Raw genomic sequence first — 22,811 nt, 5'->3', positions numbered from 1 at the left:
TTAGTTACAAAGTTCGGGTTCAAAGTCACGGCTTAATTCGTTGTCACTTCAATCAGGGAAAACATAATTGTAAAACTAATTAGCTTTTGTATTGAATGATATTTTAAAAAATGCAACATAACAAAACTGCAAACTTCTGGCGGGTAATTGTCCATTAAAGTCCTCCTGAAACCCACTTCTACCGACCACACAGTCTGATAGTTTATATATCAATGATGAAATATTAACATTGCAACACATGCCAATACGGCCTTTTTAGTTTACTAAATTGCAATTTTAAAATTCCCGCGAGTTTCTTGTTGAAAACGTCGCAGAATGATGATGCGTACGCGTGACGTCACGGACTGTGAGAAAATATTAGCGCTGCACCACTAGTGGCTAAAAGTCGTCTGCTTTAATCGCATAATTACACAGTATTTTGGACATCTGTGTTGCTGAATCTTTTGCAATTTGTTCATTTAATAATGGAGACTATAAAGAACAATGCTGTTGGTGGAAAGCGGTGGATTGCAGCGGTGTTTCTTTGTTTGTTGTGAAGCAGAGCGGTCAAGCGAACATGTTTTCTCTACGTCAACCAGCATGTTTTTGGATGGGGAAATTGTGGTATATATCTTACCGGAGACATCAGTGGATTATTCGTCGTCCTGCAGCAGCTGTCAAAAAAGGCAACTGTGAGCTTGTGGCTGTCTCTGAGACACTGCGTGTTCATCGCAGTCATCCGACCTCGAGGTATGACTTTACAATCTTTAAAATCTCACTGAAACTATTAAAACAATGAGCAGATAAAGGATCTTCCAGAATTATCCTAGTAAATGTGTCTAATTACAGTCCTTCACTATCAATATCCTAATTCAAGAATCTTTCACCCTCACTCAACTTAATGGGGAAATTGTCGCTTTCTCGGTCCAAATTGCTCTTACTGCTGGTGGCTCCCATTATAAACAATGTGAATATGTGTGGAGCCCTGCAACTCGTGACATCACGCGCACATACTTCCGGTAAAGGCAGGGCTTTTCTATTAGCGACCAAAAGTTGCGAACTTTATCGTCGATGTTCTCTACTAAAAATCCTTTCAGCAAAAATATGGCAATATCGCGAAATGATCAAGTATGACACATAGGATGGACCTGCTATTCCCGTTTGAATAAGAAAATCTCATTTCAGTAGGCTTTTAAATATAATTACAAAAATAATATATTAATGGGCATACAAAAACATTGAATGGCTCTGGGGGACAATTTGATATATATTGTGCTTTTAAAAATGCTTAAAGAAATTATAAGTTTTGTGGTAATGGTGAAAAAACCAATGAGTGTGATATCTGATATAACACCAATAACCAATCATATTCTTGGGATAAGCTGCAGGCTAATAATTAAAAAAAAAATCTGCGTTGTATGGCCGCTCTTTGAACACCCCTAGTTTACAGTAGGGTTGTTAACAATAAACCAATGCAACTGGATATCTGCTTCAAGAAGTGTCCGGTTCGGATATGTCGGATACAGCCCCCTCACTTGATTAGATTCAGCTGTGTAATCTAATAAATCTTGTGTAAAAAAGAATGTGTCCATCAACAAATGTTAACCATAGAATCCAATCGTTCATACACCGTATTTAATCGGGGTGGTTTAGCTCGGTTGGTAGAGCGGCCGTGCCAGCAACTTGAGGGTTGCAGGTTCGATTCCCGCTTCTGCCAACCTAGTCACTGCCGTTGTGTCCTTGGGCAAGACACTTTACCCACCTGCTCCCAGTGCCACCCACACTGGTTTGAATGTAACTTAGATATTGGGTTTCACTATGTAAAGCGCTTTGAGTCACTAGAGAAAAAGCGCTACATAAATATAATTCACTTCACTTAATCGTATGGAGTCATCCATACACTAAATCGAATCGCATCAAATATTTCTGTATTATAAATGAATCGTTTTGGAATGGTATCATACCTCATGTTTATAGCGTTTTGTTTTGTTTTCCGAAAGTTCAACAGTTTGTAGCAAAATTGTCAATCTCTTCTGAGCAGTAACAGCACACTGCTTTTGTTTTATCGACTTGTCTATGTCCATTTATGTATTTCACCGAAAGGCAAAATGTTTTTAAACAGGACACTTTAATGACAGAAGACCATACTTGCCAACCTTGAGACCTCCGAATTCATGAGATGGGGGGTAAGAGGGGGTGTATATATTTTCAAATATTTCTTATATATACATATATATATAATCCGTTCATTAATTAGTATATATCCGTTCGGCCACCGTGTTCAGTGGAGAAATCTGATCTACAAAATTTGCAGGCAGCATACTCCTTCCCCTTCGAGCTGTCCTGGATGAACTGAAATAATTTTTTTTCCAATCATTTTGGAACTTGCAAGCGTACTTCTTCATCCTACTCGTCGTCGCAATGTCTCTTCTCCGTTCTTCTGCTTCGCCTCTGTTATGTTTTTGGACATTACTACTTGCCGTAGTTTTGAAGCAATGCATGATGGGAATCTGAATATTGTGTGTCAGTGTATAAACTTGCCGGCTGGAATAAACACACGCTGCGAGCCTACTTTATGGGTTATAGATAAACCTATAGATAACGGAGACATATATAATTGTCTCATTTTCAGATGAGAGTGGACGATAAAGGCAGTGCCTTTAAGGCACGTCCCCAATATTGTTGTCCGGGTGGAAATCAGGAGTAATTCAGGAGAATGGTTGCCCTGGGAGATTTTCAGGAGGGGCACTGAAAGTCGGGAGTGTCCTGGGCAAATCGGGAGTGTTGACAAGTATGCGGAAGACGGTTTCTCAGATTTTATTTTTAATTCTCACTAGCCAAAGGCTGGGTATGATCTGTTTTCATCCACATATCGACATCACTTGGTGCTTAGAATAGTCGATATGTCCTAAAATTTGTATCGCTATATGTATTGTGGCCTCCTGCAATAACGATAATATTTGATATGTAAATGATGACAGAAACATTTTAAAACCAGGCTTCTCATTTGGCTGCTGACATATGCGGTCGGGTAACATATTGCATCATTTCCGGTTGTATTATTTCCTCAAAAGTATTATTGACTGGCAATAGCTGGTTATTTTCTGTTGTAACATTGTTATATTCTCACTTTGTTAAACTGTAATACTGTAAGCACTTTTTATTCTGTTATTTGAATACTTTACATTAGCTTTGGGCAATACCACAAATTTTGGGTATTGATCCAACAGCAGGGGCAGTGTGAGCCACACCAATGCTGGTAATAAAACTTCAAATTACGATTCAATATTTTATTACAATTATGATCAGACAAAAACACAGGATGGCGGTGGAACAACATCAATTAAATATTTTAAATTATTTCCTACTACTTATTAGGATTTATATCCTTTTGTTTTTGCCCTTGAAGCCCTTCTGTGTCCTGGTACTTATTTTCTCAGTTTGTAAACAATGACAAATTACAAAAGATTGTTTTGATAATGAAACATATTGATCTAACCACTGTGGTATCAACCCTGTATTGACACTGTACCCTGTATCATCACTGTCGATATTTTTGTCGATCCGCCCCCATCTGTTTTGAGTCAAGAGCTTTAGCTTAGCAGTTAGCATATGCTCCTACAGTGTTTCGGGTAGCATCTTGTAATAATAATAATAATAATGGATTAGATTTATATCGCGCTTTTCTATTATTTGATACTCAAAGCGCTCACAGAGTAGTGGGAACCCATCATTCATTCACACCTGGTGGTGGTAAGCTACATCTGTAGCCACAGCTGCCCTGGGGTTGACTGACGGAAGCGTGGCTGCCAATTTGCGCCTACGGCCCCTCCGACCACCACCTATCATTCATTCATCATTCATTCACCAGTGTGAGCGGCACCGGGGGACAAGGGTGAAGTGACCTGCCCAAGGACACAACGGCAGCGATTTGGATGTCAATAGGCGGGGAGCGAACCTGCAACCCTCAGGTTTCTGGCACTTGCGCTCTACCCACTATGCCATGCCGCCGCTAGTCTTTAGCTATTCCTCGCCCTCCAGAGATGATACGTGTAAAAACTTAGTTTATTTGTTGCCATGGAGGTAAAGATTGCTGACATAGAATTTGCTTTGCATTGTGGAGGGACTTTAGCTTCCAGCCTGTTAGCGAGAATGCTACGTTACTTTGAGGACACGTTCGTTTGCTTTTCGCTGTCAAATTTTGAGGACAGAGCTAGAATATTTCATTGACATGCGTTATCACCATATAACGATAGTATTAAAATCTCTATTGTTAGCCAAATCCATATAATTTATATTGTATATCATCTATATTGCACTAGCGTACTTCCTGGCCTTCACATGTAATGTTTACTGTGTGGGAAATCACTATGTCATTGTACCAATCCAAAGGCCGTATACTTAAAAAATGTATACTTATTAAATGTATCAAGTTTATTTCTAAGGTTTGAATTAGGACTGGGCGATATGGCTTTTTTTAAATACCTCGATATTTTTAGACAATATCGCGATACACAATATATATCTCGATATTTTGCCTTAGCCTTGAATGAACACTATTTGTGTTGATTGCACAATAAAAGCCAAATTGCGGTGTACCATTATAGTCATCATATGACTGATCAGTTTTAAATGATCAGTTTTAAATTCATTAATTATATGATATTATGTGTATATAGTGCATGATGTATTCATCATATGTATCCCTTTGCTCCTCTACAGCCAAGCCCATCAGTCTGGTGGAAAGATGCTACTGTCGTTCAACAGTCAACAGCCTCCCTCGTGGATACGTCCGAGAGCTTCGCTTCATCCACACGCCCAACTGCGCCTTCCAAGTCATGTGAGGGTTTTTTTTTTTTGGGTGTTCATCCTGCAGGGATCAGTGTTTGCCTACGTTTATACTTGTCATGTTTGGTTCGGTCAAAACAAACTCTGGAAGGTTTCCACTACGACGACAGTTCTGTTGATGAAGTGTGAAGTAGGGCTGCAACGATTAGTCACCATAATCGATAAACGTCAATGAATCGCTTAATAAAATTAATGTTTACACCTTTATTCCTATAGGTAAATAATTGCAGCTAAATAACCCTAACAGTTTTGTGTTAGGGTTCAGGTGTTGGAAAGGCTGTCTCCCTGATCTGATCGCTTCCATTCAATCAATCAATCAATCAATGTTTATTTATATAGCCCCAAATCACAAATGTCTCAAAGGACTGCACAAATCATTACGACTACAACATCCTCGGAAGAACCCACAAAAGGGCAAGGAAAACTCACACCCAGTGGGCAGGGAGAATTCACATCCAGTGGGACGCCAGTGACAATGCTGACTATGAGAAACCTTGGAGAGGACCTCAGATGTGGGCAACCCCCCCCCCCCTCTAGGGGACCGAAAGCAATGGATGTCGAGCGGGTCTAACATGATACTGTGAAAGTTCAATCCATAGTGGCTCCAACACAACCGTGAGAGTTCAGTTCAAGCGGATCCAAGACAGCAGCGAGAGTCCCGTCCACAGGAAACCATCTCAAGCGGAGGCGGATCAGCAGCGTAGAGATGTCCCCAACCGATACAGGCGAGCGGTCCATCCTGGGTCCCGACGAGCGGTCCATCCTGGGTCTCGACTCTGGACAGCCAGTACTTCATCCATGGTCATCGGACCGGACCCCCTCCACAAGGGAGGGGGGGACATAGGAGAAAGAAAAGAAGCGGCAGATCAACTGGTCTAAAAAGGAGGTCTATTTAAAGGCTAGAGTATACAGATGAGTTTTAAGGTGAGACTTAAATGCTTCTACTGAGGTAGCATCTCGAACTGTTACCGGGAGGGCATTCCAGAGTACTGGAGCCCGAACGGAAAACGCTCTATAGCCCGCAGACTTTTTTTGGGCTCTAGGAATCACTAATAAGCCGGAGTCTTTTGAACGCAGATTTCTTGCCGGAACATACGGTACAATACAATCGGCAAGATAGTATAGAGTTGGTTGACATTTTAAAATAATTTAAAAATAATGAATTATTTAACTATGATAATGATAATGTGAAAAGTGTTTAAAAAATTAAATTTTTTGAAATAGGTGCACTTCAAACGTATACTTTAGAACAGGGCCGAATCATGATGAGTTTGCCAAGTATAAAAATGAGCCGAAATTTCTGAATGAAATAAACCGTGGTTTGAAATGTGTCCACCGGATGTCGCAATAGCAATTATTTGTATCTTTGTATATTACGCTACATATGTAAAAAAATAAATAAATAAACCACATGATGTGAGGGCACCAGTCGAGGAAAATGAGCAAACTAAATAAATAACAAACTGTAATTTGATATTTATATTATTTTTTTATCTTGATAGATTGAAAAGTAACACCAATGAGATGACTGATGAATGTTATTACATAATTAAAGTTAAAAGTTAAAGTACCAATGATTGTCACACACACACTAGGTGTGGCGAAATTTGTCCTCTGCATTTGACGCATCCGCTTATTCACCCCCTGGGAGGTAAGGGGAGCAGTTTATTCAGAAAGTATAAATAACAACAAATAAAGATAGAATGCTTTAGATAGAACTGCAACATGTAAGTGTAAAAAAATCGCCCAAATACATTATGACGTGAATATTTTCCGAATGTGCTCGTTCTATTTTCAAACGAAGAAAACAATCTGAAGTTGTCTTTATTTTTAAGTTTTTTTACCAGTCCGGCCCACTTGAGAGTAGATTTTTCTCCATGTGGATCCCGATCTAAAATGAGTTTGACACCCCTGCTTTATAAACTTTTTAAGCTGGTAAAAATAACCTACTTAATCAACCTGTCAGACTAATTGCTTTGTAATACTTGAGTTAAGTTACATTCTGTAATAAGTCCCGGAAGCTAACTTTAATTTATGCTTATATCCTTTACAATTACAGTTTTATACTCCGCTCTTCAAACTTTTAATAGATTTCCTCCTTGCTGGACATTTCTCACCATCAATCTCAGGGAGTGTGACAGGCCGGAGAAAAGAGTTGCACATGCATGTGTGCGCACACGCCCCTCTGTCACTACTCGCACACTCACACATGGACCACACTGCATTTTAAGTGCGTGAATCCACCGAAGTGTGCACAGGAAGTGGCAGTGGGTCAGAAAGTGGATATACACCTTTAAACAGGATTGGACTGTAGTAGATGTCAATATACCAGCGTTATTCAACTGGCTGCCCTGGGGCCAAATCCGGCCCAGGAATGACACCATACCGGTTCCGGAATTCAGTTTGGGAGAGAAATATTTTTGAAGCAAATACCTAAAAAATTTAGAGTGCTCCTGTATTGTAGAGAAAATTGGACCACTGTAAAGACACTGGCAGGTCCTTGCATTGACTTTTTAACCACATTAGCAAGCATAAAACACTGGGGTCCAAACTTGTGATATACATAAGTAAGGCGTTCCTCAAGGCACCCCTTTAATTTCTCTCTTTTTTGTCAGTTACACCTTTTTTGTATGTGATTTATGTAACTAAGGTGTTGCTCTAGCTTGTTTACTTCAGATGCAGTCAGTAGTCATTTTGTTCAACTGCTTTAGTTACACTAGTGGTGTTCCTCAAGGTTCACTCTTAGGTCCTCTCTTTTTCATCATTTGAGCTATTCAACTGGTGGTCCAAAAGTTCAGTTAAAAAAACTTGGGAGACTCACATGTTTGCAGCAGATTTTTAAAAACACTAGCGTGCTGTCATAGAGATGATCTTTGTCTTACTTTTTTGCAGAACATTCTTAAAAACTAAATGCTAAAATAATAGACCAAAATGAAATGTCTACTGTAGAGGACACCGATTCTCTGGGATTTACAAAAATAATATTAATAGTGAAGGATGAATGAAGGTCCTTAGCTTTTTGGAAATGTGGCCCCAAAATCAGTTTAGTTGGATAACCCTGCAATATACCGTATGCCATAGGTGGCAAGAAATCTGGTAGGATTTGTAAAAAGAGAAAAGTAAATTTAACTAGATGAGGCAATTCCTGAAGGAATTGCGTGTGAATGCTTCAATGCTGAAGTTGAACTGAAATCCTGGAATTTTTTTAGAATTGTTGAAGTAGTACACACAATTCCCAAACAGGCTGAATATTTTGAATGGGATGAAAAATGTGGGAGTTGTAGAACTTTGAAGAATGTCCCATTGATTTCAATGGAAATTTCAGGAAAAGCTTGAATTTTTTAGAAAATGGTAAAAACTTCAATGGTCTGAATGAGTTGAAATGGTTGGTGTTGGACTTTTTTAAATCGGTTGAGAAATTCTGAAGTAGTAACATTTTGAATTGAGCAATTGTATTACGGAATTCCTGGAATTTCGGGAAAACCAGAATTTTTTTCAGTTCAAAAAACAACTTAGTTTTTTGTTCTAATCCCGGTGTCGGACTTTTTCAAACCGGTTGAGAAATTTTGAAGTAGTAACATGTTGACTTGAGCAATTGTATTACGGAATTCATGGAATTTCGGGAAAACCAGAAATGTGTCCAGTTCAAAAAACAACTTAGTTTTTTGTCCTAATCAAGAGGAATGTTTTGGCGGTGGAACGGTTGAAATGCGTTGAAAAATGTGGAAGGAATAGTCGCCAGAAACAAGGGTAGAAAAATAGGGCTTTGGAAAACCAGGAATTCTGGAAAATCCTGGAATTTTTTTTAAACTTGAAAAAGGGTATTTTGAATTTCCAGGATGGTGGAATGTGTTGAAGGAAGAATGGTTTGAATCGGTTGAAAAATGTGGAAGTTTGAAAAATGGCCAATGATTAATTTTGAATGGGAAAAATCTGGGAATTTTTGGACTTTATCAAGAGAATAGGCTGAACAGTTTGAAGTTGAAATGCTTTGAATCGGGTGAAAATGTGGAAGGTAGAGTGCGCCAAAATCTGGAGAAGAAGTTGAAGATGTTCTATAAATAGATTAATTTTGGTGAAGAAAACCATATGTGTGAATGCTTTGGAGCAGGGGCGCTCACACTTTTTCTGCAGGTGAGCTACTTTTCAATTGACCAAGTCGAGGAGATCTACCTCATTCCGATTTATAATTTATATTTATTTATTTATGAAAGAGACATTTTTGTTAACAAGTTAATGGTGTTTAATGATAATACAAGCATGTTTAACACACATAGATTCCTTTCTTTCATGAAGACAAGAATATAAGTTGGTGTATTACCTGATTCTGATGACTTGCATTGATTGGAATTAGACAGTGGTGCTGATAACGTCCGCATTTTCAAATGGAGGAAAAAAAAAAGTCCTCCTTTCTGTCCAATACCACATGAAAGTGGTTGGATTTGGCATCTCATTTGTCCAACTTGCATACTCGTTTTTAAACACTTTGTTATGAGAGTAGCATATGTGTGTGGCCCTTTAATGTCTGGCAGCAGGTGAGTGACGTCAGTGAGTGTGCGGGTGGGCAAGCAAGTGAGAAAGCGGTCGCTGAGGGCGGGGGAGAAATACATTGGCATCAAACTCCGTAGCTTGCTAGCTTGTGCACGCTAGCTTTCTGAGACTCTTATTTTATTAGCACAGGCAGGATGAAACAGGTCTTTTATGGTGAAGACAGGAACTGCGCAGTCGGTCTTTAGAGTTTTGACAGTAGGTACGGAGTCTCTAGAAATAAAATGTGTTTCTCTGCGTCCGCCCTGTTAGTGATTTTTTTCTTAAATATGAGCTCGCAGCAGCCAGCGTCATCTCACAAGATCCTCGGGTGCCGAGAATGTCAAACAACTGACGAAAGTGAAGTCTTGGTATGATTGATGATTGCTCATTTTTATGTCTATTTTTTAATGCCTGGCTTGAGATCGACTGACACACCCTCCGAGATCGACCAGTCGATCGCGATCGACGTAATGGGCACCCCTGCTTTGAAGCATTCACACAATGAGAAACTGGACCATGTAGACTGTTACTGAGATAGAAAGTGTAAAATATTTTTAGAAAAACAAACTTTCACAAAATTTGCACATGAAACACTCTTGTCCTATTCTGTACATGACCACAGTGTGACGCTAGAATTACATTAGGAACCAATTGCATGTGTTAGTTTAAGTCTCTTTACTACTACCCGAAGGTATGTATTCTAATGTTTAGGGTAAAAAAGCAGGAATGTTTATTGTTTGTGGTCCTTATCCAAATAGTACATGCGTGTGAAAAATCTCCTCGTGCTAACCTTAACACAGCAGTGCTAATTCCCCTTGTTTGATATCAACGTGTCAACATGACTTTCATCTCTAACTGAGCCCCGCAATTTTCTTCTCTCCCAAACAGCGCCAAGCTGAGGTCAAACAAGGAGGTGTGCATGAATCCTGAAATCAGATGGCTGCAGCAGTACCTGAAGAACGCCCTCAACAAGTAAGTACAGTGCATCCATCTGTTGTCTTTACCGCTTCATTAATCCTCTGTAAAGTCACGGGTAATCTGGAGCCTACAAAAATGACACCGGGTTACGTCTAACTTTGTACGTCTGGCGTTTTGCGAATTCGCTTCCCTCGGCTATTGACATTCTAAGTAAGCAGGAGTGGCATGCAAAAGGGAACAGATGCGCATATAGGCGTCTACTCAATGAACTGTTGAGTGTGAGTAACACCTCCCAACGGGCCTCTTCAGTGTGGAGCCTGTAGTAAAAACACGCTAGCACATGACTGCCACGCACAAACGGAATGATTAATGTCACATAATCAATGAAATCATTTCCAGACAAACTGCATAATCTATACTGTAGCTGTGTCAGTGTGCACGTGTGCGCAAAATATACATTTGGGCTGGATTTTACGCTGCACATTTGAATTCTGAATTAGTCCCTATTTTCAAGCAAACCATATTTCCTCTCATCATACTCACCATTTATTATAGAAACAAAAGAGACACAATGTGGGAGTCAACTTAAAAATGTCATTAGGATTTAGTTGTCCATTATACATAATTAACAGTCAAAAAGGGTCATATCTGCTGCTTTAATGTCTTTAATGTCCTTTGTGTTCTTTGATGTTTGATGTTTCCACACATGTAAGAGGGATGTGTACTACGGCTATGAGTTGTTCTTTTCCCTTGGCCTCAGTCTGCACCCCCACTCCAGGGCCCAGGCTAAGACCGATTTTTTATTTTATTTTAATCATCAATTTTTTTATTTTTATTTTTCTTTTATGTTTGTCTGATCTTGAATGGGATTGTGCTGAAAATTGTAATTTTCCTGAAGGAACTGTCCTGACGGAATAATTAAAGTACTATCTAATCTATCTAATCTAATCTAATCTAATCTAAAGTCATTCTGGGTGGGTTGTAAATATTTTTTTCTAATCCGACTTTTTTTGTGTGTGTTTTTAAAATATATTTTAGATATCTTCTTCTTTGGTAATTAACCATTTTAGTTCAATATTATTGTTGTCTTTAGTTTGAAAATATATATGTACTGTATTTTGGAGGCTATCTTTTATTCCAAAAATAAATACCGCATTTCCTTGAATTGCCGTAGGGCATTTTGTATGCGCCTGCCTTGAATTACTGCCGGGTCAAACTCGCTTCACAAAATAATTAGCGCATGCTTTGTATTAGATTAGATTAGATTAGATTAGATAGTACTTTATTTATTCCGTCAGGAGAGTTCCTTCAGGAAAATTACAATTTTCAGCACAATCCCATTCAAGATCAGACAAACATTAAAGGGAGACAGAACAGGATCGCTGACGGGTCTGCCGGCTTCCAGCGCCCCTTACAAAAAAAGATGAGATACAGGTAAACAAGGGGGGGAGAAAAAAATAGAAGATTAAAATAAAATTAAAAAATCGGTCTTTGCCTGGGCCCTGGAGAGGGGGTGCAGACTGAGGCCAAGGGAAAAAAACAACTCATAGCCATACACATCCCTCTTACATGTGTGTAAGAGGGAAACATCAAACATCAAAGAACACATAGGACATTAAAGCAGCTGATGCAACCAGACACTTCTACATACAGCTATGAATAAAAAGTAAAAGAAACATATCCACTGTGGTGGCCTCTGCGGTGTTCCACGCCATCGTCCGCTGGGGTGGAGGGAGCATGGCCAGAGACAGGAGCAGACCCAACAAAGCAACCAAGACAGTCGACTCCATTTTCGGCCTGTGTCCAGTATTACCGCCTGGTCAAACTCGTGACGTCACGAGTGACACTTCCCCTGTCATCATTTTCAAAATGGAGGAGACTGATTTCAATACCGGTAATTTGAAATCGCATAAAGGGAAGAAGATTAAGAGCTATTCAGTAGGATTTAAAGGGGAACATTATCACCAAACCTATGCAAGCGTCAATATATACCTTGATGTTGCAGAAAAAAGACCATGTGTTTTTTTTAACCGATTTCCGAACTCTAAATGGGTGAATTTTGGCAAATTAAACGCCTTTCTGTTTATCGGTCTTTTAGCGATGACGTCAGAACGTGACGTCACCGAGGTAACACACCCGCCATATTCATTTTCACATTACAAACACCAGGTCTCAGCTCTGTTATTTTCCGTTTTTTCGAATATTTTTTGGAACCTTGGAGACATCATGCCTCGTCGGTGTGTTGTCGGAGGGTGTAACAACACTAACAGGGAGGGATTCAAGTTGCACCACTGGCAAGAAATCTGCCGCCAGACCCCCATTGAATGTGCCAGAGTGTCTTCACATTTGACCGGCGATGCTAAGACAGACATGGCACAGAGATTTATGGATAACCTGCAGATGCATTTGCAACGATTAAGTCAACGAAATCACAAAGGTGAGTTTTGTTGATGTTGTTGACTTATGTGCTAATCAGACATATTTGGTCACGGCATGACTGCCAGCTAATCGATGCTAACATGCTAAGCTAATCGATGCTAACATGCTATTTACGCTAGCTGTATGTACATTTGAAACTAGATACCCACATTTAATGCGAAACAAACACCTACCAATCGACGGATTTAAGTTGCTTCAGTGTCACAAAATGCGAAAGTCCTGATCGTTTGGTCCGCACATTTTACCGGCGATGCTAATAAGACAGCCATGCTATGGGCCACTTCATTAGGTACACCCATGCTATGGCCGAATAGCGTCAATAGCTATTTGCTCAATAGCTTCAGTTTCTTCTTCAATTTCGTTTTCGCTATCTGCCTCCATACTTTGACCATCTGTTTCAATACATGCGTAATCTGTTGAATCGCTTAGACCGCTGAAATCCGAGTCTGAATCCGAGCTAATGTCGCTATATCTTGCTGTGGTAACCGCCATGTTGTTTGTATTGGCAGCCCTGTATGACGTCACAGGGAAATGGATAGTGGTTTCGAAGATAGCGAAAATAAAGCACTTTAAAGCTTTATTTAGGGATATTCCGGGACCGGTAACATTTTGAAAAAAACTTCAAAAAATACAACAAGCCACTGGGAACTGATTTTTATTGTCTTTTACCCCTTTTGAAATTGTGATAATGTTCCCCTCTAAGGCCCAAGCTTACATCACACTAAAAATTTTACTGCATGCCTTTGGTAAGTGCCGGAGTGAAAAGAGGTTTTAAAATAATTAGCGCATGCTTACTTTTACCGCATGCCTTTGGTAAGCGCAGGAGTGAGAAGGGGTTTTAATCAATTAGCGCCCCGGAGGCAATTCAAGGAAAGATGGTATGTTCAATTTGACTTCATTCTAAAAAAACCAAAAAAGGTGAGTCGCAACCTAATGATCGCGGGAACATGAGGATCCCAAGATGAGACCAGTTGAGAAAAACCGGTCTGACTAATGTGCCAAATTTAGAGCTTATTTAATGCTCATCTTTAATCTTTGATATACCCACAGGACTGCAGTCTTTTTGTGACATAATTATAGAAATGACATTAATAGCCGAGGCGCATCAGCAAAAAATGTGTAAAAACATGAAAAGCAAAACTATTATTTATGAATTTTATTGGGCTGCATTCTGTTAAAAAACAAGTTTATGTCAGACTTGTAAAAAAAGTTGAGTTGAGTTTGAGTTTATTTTCGAACATGCGAGCATACTACATGATACATCACAATTTCCAGTAAGAGTGAACATGTTCGAAAAGGAGTAGGAAGAAGCAGAACTTTTTTTAATCCTTCCTATTTTATTTTGCATAACAGTTGCTAAAACTTTTGTTCACTTCCCGTTCTCAATTTATTCACAATATACTCCATAAGTAATCACAATAAAAATAAATAAATAATAGTTATATTTCATATTAGGGCTGGGCAATATATCGATACACGCGATATATCGCGGGTTTGTCTTTGTGCGATATAGAAAATGACTATATCGTGATATTCGAGTATACGTTCTCACGCAGTTGTTTTTAGCTGCGGGCATTGCACTACAGGTTCTTTCCACTCCTTCTTGTGTCTCCTTCTCACAGAGTGTAAGCGCAGGTTCTTACACACGTCACATACTGTCACGCTATACGTCACATACGTATACGCCCTCGCCCAGCACAGAGGTAGCATCGTGGCTAACGTTAGCCGTGATGCTAGCAGAGTTTTGCGAAGGTGCGAATCTGGTAACAAATGAAGGAAGAATTAATTCCCAAGAAAAACAGCACAGTGTCCATCGTCTGGCGATGGTTCGGCTTCAAGTGGGAATATATCAAATAGACAACTTTAATTTATCGAGTATGGGACACAAGCGTTGGCCCTGCGATGAGGTGGCGACTTGTCCAGGGTTTACCCTGCCTTCCGCCCGATTGTAGCTGAGATAGGCGCCAGCGCCCCCCGCGACCCCAAAAGGGAATAAGCGGTAGAAAATGGATGGATGGATGGGGCACAAGCGTTGCTACCAAAAATAGCATTACTGCTAATATGTAGCATCATTTGAAAAGTCACCTGCTAATAACTTTAATACAGTTTTGGTAAATTGACTTAGTTGTGATTTCCTTCTCTGCATGAAAGTTTCAAATGATCATATATTAGTGCAGTATGAACAAAATGTTTTCATGTAGACACATAGAAACACTGCTGTGATTATATGTATCAAGTATTCGTTCAAAGCTAAGGCAAAATACCGAGATATATATTGTATATCGCGATATGGCCTAAAAATATCCATCCATCCATCCATCGTCTTCCGCTTATCCGAGGTCGGGTCGCGGGGGGCAACAGCCTAAGCAGGGAAACCCAGACTTCCCTCTCCCCAGCCACTTCGTCTAGCTCTTCCCGGGGGATCCCGAGGCGTTCCCAGGCCAGCCGGGAGACATAGTCTTCCCAACGTGTCCTGGGTCTTCCCCGTGGCCTCCTACCGGTTGGACGTGCCCTAAACACCTCCCTAGGGAGGCGTTCGGGTGGCATCCTGACCAGATGCCCGAACCACCTCATCTGGCTCCTCTCGATGTGAAGGAGCAGCGGCTTTACTTTGAGTTCCTCCCGGATGGCAGAGCTTCTCACCCTATCTCTAAGGGAGAGCCCCGCCACACGGCGGAGGAAACTCATTTCGGCCGCTTGTACCCGTGATCTTATCCTTTCGGTCATGACCCAAAGCTCATGACCATAGGTGAGGATGGGAACGTAGATCGACCAGTAAATTGAGAGCTTTGCCTTCCGGCTCAGCTCCTTCTTCACCACAACGGATCGGTACAACGTCCGCATTACTGAAGACGCCGCACCGATCCGCCTGTCGATCTCACGATCCACTCTTCCCTCACTCGTGAACAAGACTCCTAGGTACTTGAACTCCTCCACTTGGGGCAGGGTCTCCTCCCCAACCCGGAGATGGCACTCCACCCTTTTCCGGGCGAGAACCATGGACTCGGACTTGGAGGTGCTGATTCTCATTCCGGTCGCTTCACATCCGGCTGCAAACCGATCCAGCGAGAGCTGAAGATCCCGGTCAGATGAAGCCATCAGGACTACATCATCTGCAAAAAGCAGAGACCTAATCCTGCAGTTACCAAACCGGAACCCCTCAACGCCTTGACTGCGCCTAGAAATTCTGTCCATAAAAATATTGCGATTTTAAAAAAAGGACATATCGCCCAACCCTATTTCATATGATGAGTAAGATTATTTTGAGAATGAATGAATGGATGGATGAAATAAATTCAGAATGATTATCATGGTTCTTCTTCCTTGTACTTTGTAAACACTTGTGCCTTCATTTGTCGCTAATTTGTCGTTTTTTTGAATAAGAGTATTTAGAGAGATCTTATTGGTTAGCAACACTGACCCCTCTTGCTGTGTCTTCTTATTCTCTGGTAGACCAGTAACGTTATAATGTGTTTATAAGCGATGTATTCATGCCAGGCATGTTATTTAGGTCATATCAAATCCGTCCAGTTTTTGATTTATATCTAATCCAGACCTGACACTTTCATAGTGTGTATGCAAAATGTTGAAAATGAGTCCTGTAGTTGACCTTTAGTACATTTCCGTGACCGTGGTGTAGCAACTGGTACTGTTAAAATGTATTGAAATGATTCCACTACAACCCAAACCACCAATGAGTCAGTAGTCGACAGCTGACCACTTTCACTCTCAGCAGCGCCAAACTGACAGATGGACATTATAACCGTAGTCAGACTGTCTGCCTCAAAAGACGACTGAGCAGCTCAGGGGTGGTGTGCGTCCCTGGCGAGGTGTGACAGCTCATTCGCATAACAACACACCAAGATGGTGACTGTTTGCATTGGATCAGATCTACAGTTTCCAATTTAAGAAAAAAGCCTCCGGGGAGGCTTTGCAAGCTTATTTATGGTGTGAAAAAATGCACAGAGGTCATTGCAAGCTTTGCATTATGCTGCGCTAAAACAAGATAACAAGGCTAATGTTTGCAAAGTATATCATTATCATGCCTGACCTTGTTAATGTGTTTTCATTAGGGCTGTCAAATGATTAGAATATTTATCGCGATTAATCGCATTGTTCATTGTTTACTCAAAATTATTCACGGATAGATATAATTTTTCGTCCTTAATAATTGCACCCTGGACAGTTAATTTTCAAGTTTTAACACCATGACTGGACAATTAATTTGCTTTAATGAAATGTGTTTTTAAAAATGATGATTTTTTTTTTAAGAGCTTAATGTAAAAAGGACAAACATGGTTTAAATGTTTTTAAGGCCTACTGAAATGAGATTTTTTTTTATATAAACGGGGATAGCAGGTCCATTCTATGTGTCATACTTGATCATTTCGCGATATTGCCATATTTTCGCTGAAAGGATTTAGTAGAGAACATCCACGATAAAGTTTGCAACTTTCGGTGTTAAGAGAAAAGCTCGCAGACGATGGCGTCACATGTTGAGGGCTCCTCACATATTCACATTGATTTTAATGGGAGCCTCCAACAAAAAGTGCTATTCGGACCGGGAAAATGACAATTTCCCCATTAACTTGAGCGAGGATGAAAGATTTGTGTTTGAGGATATTGATAGCGACGGACTAGAAAAAAAAAAAACGCGATTGCATTGGGACGGATTCTGATGTTTTTAAACATATTTACTAGGATAATTCTGGGAAATCCCTTATTTTTCTATTGTGTTGCTAGTGTTTTAGTGAGTTTAATAGTACCTGATAGTCGGAGGTGTATGTCCACGGGTGTCTTGACGCGCAGTGTCTCAGGGGAGTCGACGGCAGCTACGGCACAAGCTCAGTTTATCTCTGGTAAAAAGCGACATTTTAACCACAATTTTCTCACCGAAACCTTATGGTTGACATGTGGTTGGGATCCATGTTCGCTTGACCACACTCTGATCCATAGGAAAGTTTCACCTCCAGGAATTTTAAACAAGGAATCACCGTGTGTTTGTGTGGTTAAAGGCTAAAGCTTCCCAACTCCATCGTTCTACTGTGACTTCTCCATTATTAATTGAACAAATTGCAAAAGATTCAGCAACACAGATGTCCAAAATACTGTGTAGTTATGCCGTTAAAGCAGACGACTTTTAGCTTTGTGTGTGCGTAGCGCTCATACTTCCTAAAAACCTGCGACGTTTTGCGTACACGTGATCATTACACGATGTTTTCAAGACAAAACTCCCGGGAAATTTAAAATTGTAATTTAGTAAACTAAAAAGGCCGTATTGGCATGTGTTGCAATGTTAATATTTCATCATTGATATATAAACTATCAGACTGCGTGGTCGGTAGTAGTGGGTTTCAGTAGGCCTTTAAAAGTTTTGCCCACAATGCATTGTTGCCTTACCAGATTTGCTCATTTGTAGAAATGTTCAAACAGATTTCATATTTGTACTTTAGGAGCACTTGAATTCAGAGGAGGAGCTGTGCCATGTTCAGATACAAGTGTTACGCTTTAATAACACAAAATATGGATTGTTACGATAGTGCTTTAATTGTCAAATATGTTTGGTAATGTAAATTGTGTAATTTCTATCTGAATAAATGCCTCTGATATTCTGTATATTACGTGTTGTGCATCCTAATGGTAAAATAAAAATATTAGGTTAATTATAGAATATGTCCCCCAGGGATCAATAAAGTACTTTCTATTCTATTCTATTCTATTCTATTAATGTTTTTTGAAGACTCAACCAGAAGATGTTAAAACAGTGGTCTCCAACCTTTTTGTAGCTGCAGACCGGTCAACGCTTGATAATTTGTCCCGCAGCCCGGGGGAGGGATTTTTATTTTTTATTTTTTTATTTTATTTTTATTTTTTTTTATTTGTCATGAAAAGGGAGTTTGTTTGGGTTTGTGCACTAATTGTAAGTGTATATTGTGTTTTTTATGTTGATTTAATAAAAAAATAAAAATAAAATAAATAAATATTTAAATTTTTAAAAAAATACAAATGTATAAAAAATTATTCTGCGTCCCAGTAAATCGAGCCGCGGCTCATGAAAAAGGTCGTTTTTTTGGGTTGGTGCACTAATTGTAAGTGTATCTTGTGTTTTTTATGTTGATTTCAGTATCACAGTATCACGTTCTCATAGTCATTATTGTCACCGATGTCCCACTGGGTGTGAGTTTTCCTTGCCCGAGGATGTCGTAGTGGTTTGTGCAGCCCTTTGAGACACTAGTGATTTAGGGCTATATAAGTAAACATTGATTGATTGATTGATTGATTTAATAAAAAATAAATAAAAAAATAATAATACTTTAAATTATAAAAAATATATTTTTATAAAACATTCTTCTTCCAATCGAGCCGCGGCCCGGTGGTTGGGGACCACTGTGTTAAAAGACAGAACCGCCTTGCCCCATTACCCTCAACAGATGTACTAGAATTTCTTTAGACGCAAATATCACAGAAAAAATTACAAAACATTTTTGACAAGGCATGATATACAATTTTTCTTTTTTATGTAGTTAAACCAGATGTTTAGCGTAGCGCTTTTAACTTAAAGCGGTAAAAGTGTGATTAGTTTGAGAAGGACATGTTCTTTTGACCTTGTCGTTACCGTCCTTAATTTCTGTTGTGCATTTTTATGCCATCTTCCCAAAACAGTCACAGTAACAATACATTTTATGTTATCACTGCACCTTACCTGCAATCTAAACACGAAAGTAAAGCACCACCCACCTCTGAAAGACGCGAGCAGCAGGCATTTGCTGCAGTTATGTTGTTTTTCACAGCTAAAAATAGTAATTTATTGTCAAGAGAACAACTTGACACTGCTTTGAACTTGATAAATCCATAATGTACCCTTTTCTTTGTCCATTTCTGCTCGCTATTTTCCCGCTTGTGGCTCATCAGTAAGAAGTGAATGCAGCTGAGTTTTCCCAATTCCCCTACACGCCGCTACGGAACGAGCTGAGGGTCCAAAATGATCAGCATTAAAGAAATTGTTGAACTTTTCATTAACTAGTTGTTATCGCGTTAACTTCTACAGCTTTAGTTTACATGGGAGTTGAATTGCAAAAATTGTATGAAAAGAATTGAACTAAATATAGAAAACCTAAAGCTGCTGTATGTCACGGATAAATGACTGCCTCAAGGGTGTTTGTGTACCAATGAGCCGGAAGCATTATATCCTGCCCTCTTTCTGGTCTGACCTTGTAAGCTACTGAGGGTTTTCATTGTCAAATCTCAAGATTTTGCTCACAGTCGACTGATCGTCAAAAGTTGTTTGTTTTTTTGTTTTGTTTTTATTGGCAGATCCAAAGGGGATCTCCACAAACAAAAAAGATCACATTTGCGACATTTTTCACCTACAAAAAAAGACTTAAATCAAATGAATCTGTTGTTTTAAGCCACTATCAGTGTTAATTTTGTTGACTAAACATTTTCGTCCTTGTTATCGTCAACGACCTATTTTCCCTTGACGAAATTAGGACAATAACGAATGAAAACAATAGCAAGTTGACTAAAATAACGACAAAATTAATTGACAATTTAGTTAACGAATAAAAACGAGACAAAAAGATATATTGAGACGAAATACAATCCTATTTAATTTAGTCCGTAGGTGGGTTGGAGTTTATAGCCAATCATAGTTGCATGTGGGAGAAAAGGTGGGTGGAAAAGCATCCAATCAGAACTAGCGTCTTTAAAATGGACAATGTTTTGATTTTTCACCCGGAAAACAAGACGCAATACGAGACGTCAATACAAAATGTCTCCTACACTGGGGAGAGAGAGAAAAAAAAACATTTGAACGCACCTCCCCTTTGCCACTACAAAACAACTTGTAAACCCTGCGGCTCCATTTTCTTACGTAAAATTACAACAAACTTGAAGCGCCATCTACAAACAAACCTTCGCTGAATTTTGACACTTCAAATGCAACATACTATCCTCTTGTGGAGGTAATAAAAACAACATAAGGAGGTTGCCTTCAATGTTTTAAATAAATACATCTTTAAATAATTATTTTTTATTAATTAATTATAATTAAAATTAAATACAAAAATGTGTCATTAATTTAGTTAATGTAGATGTACATGTCATGCTTTAATAATCTCAATATCCAATCAATTGTTTAATCATTTATTTGATTAATTGACTTTATTATTTCATGATTTAATGACTTTATTATTTCATGAACCTGTGTGTTAGCGCGGGTCAGTGAGGGGAGCTATCATGAATCTACTCCAGTGATGACCTTGGTCTGAAGCCTCGAACTTTGCAAGTCTTTCAAAAAAGGATATACTCGTAGTTTTTGGGAGTTGGCGGTAGATATTTTAGACCTTGTGTAGTATGTGGAAGCGAGAACTACTTAACAAGAGCTTGATTCCACTTAGGGGCGATGGACGGCTGAGTAGCACTTATACAGCCGGCCTCCGTATTTCCCACTCCCTTCCCTCTGTTGCAAGTTTTGTTGATTCTATGTAACTTGTTTATGTGTGCTATGGCTATGAGTTTTTTTTTCCCTTGGCCTTTGACTGAATATTTTGTTTTTTGAATAATCAAATCATTCAATATTGAATAAAATTAAAATATAAAATATGTACTTACATCGTGAAATAAATTGTAAAATAATTAATTGTTGAAATAATTATTTAAATAGCTAATCTAATAAATATGACTTTTATATTAGAATAAATATTGTCATATTTAATTACACATTTGTTTATTTGCTTCCAATTTTAATTAATTAATGCAAAAATTAAGTTGTTTTTTTTGTTGTTTATTTTACCCTCCATATGTTTACGGTCAATTCATTCATTGTTTCATAATGTTGATCTTTACTTTTGTCTTCCAGGATGAAAAAACCCAAACACTGACGTGTCTGCAGAGATCCTTGTGAGCCATAAGTAGGGATTTGGACCATCATCATCATCACACATAACGATATATAAAAAGAATCATCATAATTCTATGTTGCAGAGCACTTATCAGCCTTTTGCATGAAATCAAACCCACAGTTCATCACCAATCATGCAGTACCTCCGTTGTGCAAACTGCCATTATATCTGTGTTTGTTCTGCAAACCATAATGTATATACTGACTTTATCCAAATAAAGGGCTGTTTCAAGACGTAACAACAGGCAGCGCACAAAGACGCATTCCACGTTTTACATGAATTGGCGTTGAGGAATTTCTCTCGGTGTCCCCATGCAGCGTTCATAACCTGCTGCACAAAATCCTAATATTAGTCACGGTTACAATGTTTTGGAATTAATGGCTTTAATTGAGCATTTCCTGAACCATTATCTGGTTTGATTTAATATAAAGCGACATCACGATCACCCACACAAGTTTGTCATGAGAACAAACTTTTTGGAATCATTATCGATCGCATTTTGTTCCCCCAATTAAGATCAACCTGATGTGAAAACATAGCAGGGATCTATTTAACAAAACACAGCAGAATAGAAACTGTCATGCAGATAAAAATGCACTTTATATCTAACATAGTCCGTTTTCTAGCTAAATATTTACACGCTCACAAATGATGTCTTCCCTCACCCCTTTTTTTTATGTTTATATTCTGTCATCCTTCAATGAACGTGTCTCTCGCATAACTTGTTGCAAATATGGGAAGACAGTCGATCACGTTGCCTTGTCATATGTATAAGAATGTTTTTATAAATGTTTTATTTTTGTACTCTTTATTGCATTTAAAAGAAGGCACTGTATACTCTCACAACTGAGCCCTGCAGTCATTTGATTGTCACGATTGTATACAGTTATTCAGTAAAGTAACCAACAATACAGCATGTCTTGGTTTTGATTTTCCCCTTCCAAACACACACACACATTAAATGTGACCGTGGGCTATTATGCAGTTACAGATGTCAGCCTTAAAATGCTCTGTAGGACTGTACTGTACTTTCATGTGGAAAGTGTGTTTAGCTTTCAAGTCAACACGACAATGATCTTGCTTGTTCGCAGGGAATTAACTGAACAAGCAGCCATTAGGAGCACATTACAGCTAAAAGGGATGAACTTTTAACTTCCCGACGGTGGCCGTCATGCGAGACGGAGTGCAGCGTTA

General features: G+C 39.1%; 1 protein-coding gene across 1 annotated transcript in view; it reads left to right on the top strand.

Annotated features, from left to right (window-relative positions):
* The window catches only part of cxcl12a (chemokine (C-X-C motif) ligand 12a (stromal cell-derived factor 1)), a 28,347-nt gene extending 5,819 nt beyond the window's left edge, over positions 1–22,528 (top strand). Inside the window, exons 2-4 of the mRNA XM_061910265.1 lie at positions 4,702–4,819; positions 10,246–10,329; positions 21,575–22,528. Coding sequence (XP_061766249.1) covers positions 4,702–4,819; positions 10,246–10,329; positions 21,575–21,596 — 224 coding nt within the window. The 3' untranslated portion in view covers positions 21,597–22,528. The remainder of the gene's footprint in view (positions 1–4,701; positions 4,820–10,245; positions 10,330–21,574) is intronic.
* The last annotated feature ends 283 nt before the right edge of the window (positions 22,529–22,811 follow it).

The sequence above is a fragment of the Nerophis ophidion genome, linkage group LG09 (assembly GCF_033978795.1).
Source record: "Nerophis ophidion isolate RoL-2023_Sa linkage group LG09, RoL_Noph_v1.0, whole genome shotgun sequence".
Lineage (NCBI taxonomy): Eukaryota > Metazoa > Chordata > Actinopteri > Syngnathiformes > Syngnathidae > Nerophis > Nerophis ophidion.
The sequence above is the reverse complement of the archived record's forward strand: the minus strand, read 5'-3'. Positions and strand labels throughout refer to the sequence as shown.